This window comes from Carassius gibelio, chromosome B20, assembly GCF_023724105.1.
Source record: "Carassius gibelio isolate Cgi1373 ecotype wild population from Czech Republic chromosome B20, carGib1.2-hapl.c, whole genome shotgun sequence".
NCBI classification, from domain to species: Eukaryota; Metazoa; Chordata; class Actinopteri; order Cypriniformes; family Cyprinidae; genus Carassius; species Carassius gibelio.
In genome coordinates, this window is record NC_068415.1 from 5,866,132 (window position 1) to 5,872,216 (window position 6,085).

Consider the following 6,085-nt stretch of genomic DNA (forward strand, 5'->3'; position numbering starts at 1 on the left):
TACACAACATAATTAATCCTATTTTTTGTGGCAATTTCATTGTGTTGTGGAGATTTCGTTGTGTTGTGCACTACTGGGCCACTGTAGAAAACAGCAAATGGTACTATTCTGCAAAATCCTTCTTTTGTGCTTTGTGGATGAGAGAAAGTCATACAAGTTTGAAACGACAGAGGAGTGAGTAAATAATGACAGTGTTCACTGAGGTTCAGAATGCACTTCTGCTACATGTTGGGTCTTGCTAAATGGCCACCTGCATATTTGGAAACCGTATTGAGGAAGTGAACAAAGACACCTAGCAGATGTTCCTGCAGACTAAACTCAGTCCTGGTACTGGATGACACTGAGGCCTGTCTCCTCAACAACAGAAGCTCTGAGCCACAGTTCTGGCCCACTCACTCCACACACAGAGCAGACACATCATTACACAAAGAGTGCTCACACTCCACTGTGAACAGCCATGCTGTGTGATGGTGCCAAAATGCACTGAACAAATCTCTGCAAAGGAAAGCATCGCTATTACTATCGCTCATCAAACTTCAGCACATAACTTCTCCCAGGCTGTTTTGTTACAGACATAAATGATGACTTAGCTCAAGCAGCTTATTGAGGAGAGGTGTGCTATTACTTTCCTAAAGGCATTTTACACAGCTGAGTTAAGGCTTCTATGTGCCTGGTTACAATTCTGTATAAAGACATAATGTTGCATAAAAGCCAGACTAAATTATGCCTGCTCTCATATGGTTATCTTTGCTCTGTAAATGCACCTCTGAGCAGTATTAATAAGTCTGTGTAAACACACCTAAATGCCATTTCAGAAGTGCCTTTGTGTCACCTTTGCAGTTTCAATTTGGCATGAGTGACCTGACATATGGTTTACCCCCTCCAAAAAAAAAAAAAAATGAAAGTGGGACCATAATATTCTAGAATACAAAATAACAGAGATTTTAAGGTGGACCCTTTTGAAAAACTTACCAAACACCCAAAAAACATTAGGAACCACACATCAATGCTCTGACAACTACCAAGCATTAATATATATATAATTACTTTTTATTTCCATTTTATAGATAAATGGTCTATGCCAGCAGCATTTGTGGAAATATGTTGTACTTGAAACAATACAATATTACAGAATCAACTGCCTTGATTAAAATCAACACTGGCGCAAACTGAGATAACATTTCAACAATATTTTCCATAAACAGCACTCTCATTTTTCTAACTAGCGATCGTGTTTTAACAGAATAAAGGTCTTTGACCCTCTTGGCAATGAATGAAGGCTGTTGCTACTCGGCCCAAACAACACATTTCCTCTCAGAGGACTGAGAAAGAGCCCTTCACCACGCCACCAGTGTTGACACTGACAACTTCACTCCGGTATTTAGCCTCAGATCGGGGGCAGGTTTGGGAGAGAACCACATAATTCCATGAGGTTTGGAGCGAGTGGGACGTACAAACCAGGGAATCAAGAATCAGTGTATTTTTTGCATGTTATCGAACTAGTGCAGACTGCACCCAGCCCCCACTTCCTGTCTCTCTGCCAGGAAACCAGCGGCTGCATTTAAACACAGTGGACCTGCACATGCCTGTGCTTTCCATAGAAACAGTACCAGGCCAAAGTATGACTGGTCAGTTTTTGGCATACTATACATTTCACATTTTAAACATATTTCCTTCATATATTCGACTTCCTGTTTATAATACCTGGATGCTCTAAACAAAGGTATTTGCTTCCTAAAAATACACATATTAACCAGAATTAGATAAAAAAAATATGCGTCAACCAATCACATATTCCAAATAACAAGATTCTTGAATTCTCGTTCCTATAATATGATCTTTGTCTTCAAATGTACAGCATGAAAGGTCAACAGCATTCATTACGAAGAGTCTCAAAGCCTATTTTCAAATTTAAATCAGTTCAAGTGCCAACACAAATAGCAATGCCCCATATTCCTCGGCCTGGAAAGGAAAAACTTTCCAAAAGTTCAATTAAAATGACAAATATAGTTGTACAAATGCAAAACTTACAGTTGTTGGTCGACATGGGAAATGCACATTATGCAGAAGTAGCGGGAGGAAGTGGTGTTTGCTAAGCATACGTTACCTTGCGGGGAACTCTGTTGGCCAATGAGATCACATGAAACACATCACAGACACTTTTGAATAGATGTGACAAAACGTCTTGCTTTTAAGTGCCATTAAAACGATCAACCAACTCACAATCATTTGGTTCTTGGGTGGAAACAAAATAAAAATAAAAACTGTTGGTATTTTTTTGATGCCCATTAGCTTCTGTTTGAACTGCAAAGGTCAGGACTTCTGACTTTGTAGTTTTCCAGAGGCACTCTAGTGGCACTCCTGTTAAACAGATCACAGCAGGAGGCGTCCGGTCTCAACAGGCAGGCTAGAAACCATAGTCAAAGATCAATACCGGTCTAGGTCAGAGGGACCTTTATGAAGTGTTTGTGGAACTAGAGCAGACTTTGATTCTCTCACAGAACATTTGCCTCACAAAGTGAATTATCTTGCACTAAAAGAAAGCTTTAAACATTTATACCTTGAATAGTTCACACAAAAATGACAATTCTACATCATTAACTCACTCTTTTGGTCCTTAAAACCCATTTGATTTTAGTACACTTTGAAATCAGTTTTATTTTTTCCAAATGTACTAAAAGTTGTGTACTATGGCCCTGTGAAACACTTTTTTTTCAAATTAACTTTTATTTATATCATATTCTGTTAGCCATTCATTTTCTGGATTCCATCTTAAATGTTTTCATACAATTTTAATCAAAAGCATCTCTAAATAACTTACTTGTTTACATTTTTTTCTGGTAAATGTTTTTTTTTTCTTCCTGGTAATATTTCATTAAAATTGATGTTTTAATTATAATTTTATTGTCAGTAATATGTTTTTGTCACAGTTTCTTCATGTTAAGCCAAACTTTTATTTTGACGGACCTCAAAACCCTTTAGGTTTCTGTTTGAATTAGGGCTGTCAGATAAACGCATTAACTTTATTAGTTATGAAAGTGATTAAAATATATTAAAGGGGTCATATGATGCGATTCAAATTTTTCCTTTCTCTTTGGAGTGTTATAAGCTCTTGATGTATAAAAAAGATCTGTAAAGTTGCAAAGAATAATGTCTCAAATCCAAAGAGATATTCTTTATCAAAGTTAAGACTCTGACACGGCCCACTGAAACACCTTGTTTAAACACGCCCCCACATGTCTACATCACTATGTGGAAATATTTGTGTAATGCTGCCCAAATGTTCACAGAAAGAAAGATGTGGATTCAGTAACCACGGTTCGTGTCGAAGCAGCCATGTCAGAGAGATAGTGTCTTTTTAGGTGTAAGCAAAAGCAAAATGGACAAATTTGCTATTTTATCAGCTATAAACTGTATAAATATTCTTCAACACGTTTGGAAAACACAGGTTTGTGCTGTTAGTAACTAATAACTGAACTTTCATTTTTGAGTTCAATTTTTCCTTACACTGTTGAGACACTCAGAAGGATGTTGCAAATTTCACATACTTGCTAACGTGTGAGTCAGTGTTTCTTTATCAGCAATTTTCTTTCCAGTTAGCAGGCGATGCTGACCATGCAGAAGAGGATGTGTTGCCCACACACATTAAATGTGTCAAATGCATGCCAGTCATGTCAAAAACATACTTACATTTATCACAAAAACAGAGCAAACTAGCTTTTTCTAAAGCAGATAGAGTTTGCTCCATGACAACTCCCATAAACCTGCTATTCACAGTGATTGATGTTTTTTCCCCTGAAGCGTTCCAGGTGAAGAGTTGTAAAAACAACATTCATATTACACCTCTGGGTTTATGTAATCGAGCTACACCCCAACTGTCTGAGCAACAAGTTCTGTTCTGTCCAGTTCACATGATTAGGTGCAACCAGAGAAGATCATAATGCCTGTACCTGAATCAAACAACTCACTTTCTTCTTTATTAATCTTTACAGAATTACAGCTTGCAGCATAAATGTTTGTTTCTCAAAGATTTCCATGCTTACCCTAAAAGAAGAGTGTTCTAGCACAGGCCTAAAAAGAAAATCCCAGGTCTTGCCAAACTAAACTCCAACTCTGCTGAACAGAACAGAATAGAGTTTAAAGAAAGGTGCTCCTTTAGATGTGCAGTGGCTCAATGTTCACTCAAGACACCAAAATCACTCAGGCATATGCTTCTGACATGACATGCAAGGCTTTCAAAAATGTCAAAACAACCTGATGGGGAAATTGAAAGCTTCACACCTTCTTCTGACCTAAACACCAAAAGGTTTTGACTAGAATTCTTTTTTTATTACAATTGCATCCATCCACCCACCATCCTCTATATGTACATATAAACAGAAACTTTTTCGATAAATTGTAAGTTAGTCAGATATAAACTGTAACTTTGTAATTTTGATGATAAATCGATAAAAACCTTTAGAAAAAAACAACTTTTGTAAGTGTATTTAAACGTGTGCTTTTGTGTGTGTTAACTTATAAAACTATAATGTTGTGTAGCTTTATTGCCAAGCAAAACATGTTATCTGTTTCTGATGCAGAAAAGCTAGTTCATGCATTCATGACCTCTAGACTGGACAATTGTAATGCACTGCTAGGTGGTTCTCCTGCATGCTCAATAAACAAGCTACAAGTAGTCCAAAATGTAGTGGCTAGAGTCCTTACCAGGACAAGAAAATATGATAATATTACCCCAATTCTACAGTCTCTGTCTGCACTGGCTACCTATTAAGTTCTGTATCGGTTACAAATTATTATTACTTACCTACAAGGCTCTTATAGTTTAGCTCCTGCGTACCTAACTAGCCTTCTACCATGCTACAATCCATCACACTCCCTAAGGTCACAAAATGCTGGACTTTTTGTAGTTGATAGCAAAGTCCACTAAAGGAGGTAGAGCTCTTTCGCATTTGGCTCCCAAACTCTGGAATAACCTTCCTGATAACGTTCATGGTTCAGACACACTCTCTCTGTTTAAATCTAGATTAAAGACACATCTCTTTCACCAAGCATTCAAATAATGCAGTTATATCTGATCAAATGCACATTATTATTCTTTAGCTTGGGCTCGGAACAGCAGCTATGCTACTTCTGTCTCTATTTGTTTCTCTGTTTTGCCATAACTAGGATTTACACAAGCTGCAGTCTGGATCCAGAACACCAGAGAGGAGATGATGCCAACCCTTATTTTGACTGCAACATATAATAATTGCTGTTAACAGAGTTCATCATCGGTCTTTAAATGATTTTTCCATACATTTTTGCCATATGTACATTAATTGACAGTCACTACTGATAAACTACTACTAAATATATTGTAGAAACCTAATTTTCTGTAAAGCTGCTGTACAACGATTTGTATTGTGAAAAGCGCTATACACATAAACTTGAATTTAATTGTATGTAACTATATACGTATCTATCAGTTATATAGTTAGGCTACATATAAACAGTAACTTATTTCTGACTGATAATAAATAGATAAACCTTAGAAAAACGTAAATGCAACTTGTAAATTTTGTAAGACTTGAAATTCTGTAAAATAAAAAATAAAAATGCATATAGCTATATTTATTGTTTATATAGTTAAATATAACAACCTGTAAAATTTTAAACCTTTTTAAAATGTTATTTTGTAAAGAATGTTAAAGAATACATTGTAACTATACAAACCGTAGATATCTATCTATTAGACCTCACCATAAAGTCCAGATTAAAATGCTTCATATTTGCCGCAAAAAAGCTTTAAAATGACAAAGTCCCAAATTCAGTCCTCTAAAACACTGCAAGATGGCAAATGAATGATGTAATGGTGAGTCTGGGTATCCTTGGTGGCACATTCAGAGACATTAAATCAATAACGCTTCATTATTGATAAGGCCAGTGATCCATCTGCAGGAAGTTCAGGATCCATTAACGTCTCATCTTACCTTCAGCCTCCCTTTACCGCAGTTCTCCTCTAAGACAAATACAGAAGCTGTACAGACCTTGACCCTCTCCAACAGAAGGTTAGACTTCACTAGTAACTCAGCCAGTCAATGGAAAT

At 36.6% G+C, this 6,085-nt stretch overlaps 1 protein-coding gene across 1 annotated transcript in view; it reads right to left on the minus strand.

Moving 5' to 3' along the window:
- The window catches only part of cep85l (centrosomal protein 85, like), a 59,090-nt gene extending 56,957 nt beyond the window's left edge, over positions 1-2,133 (minus strand). The window contains exon 1 of the mRNA XM_052585675.1: positions 2,032-2,133. Coding sequence (XP_052441635.1) covers positions 2,032-2,047 — 16 coding nt within the window. The 5' untranslated portion in view covers positions 2,048-2,133. The remainder of the gene's footprint in view (positions 1-2,031) is intronic.
- Between the last annotated feature and the right edge of the window lie 3,952 nt (positions 2,134-6,085).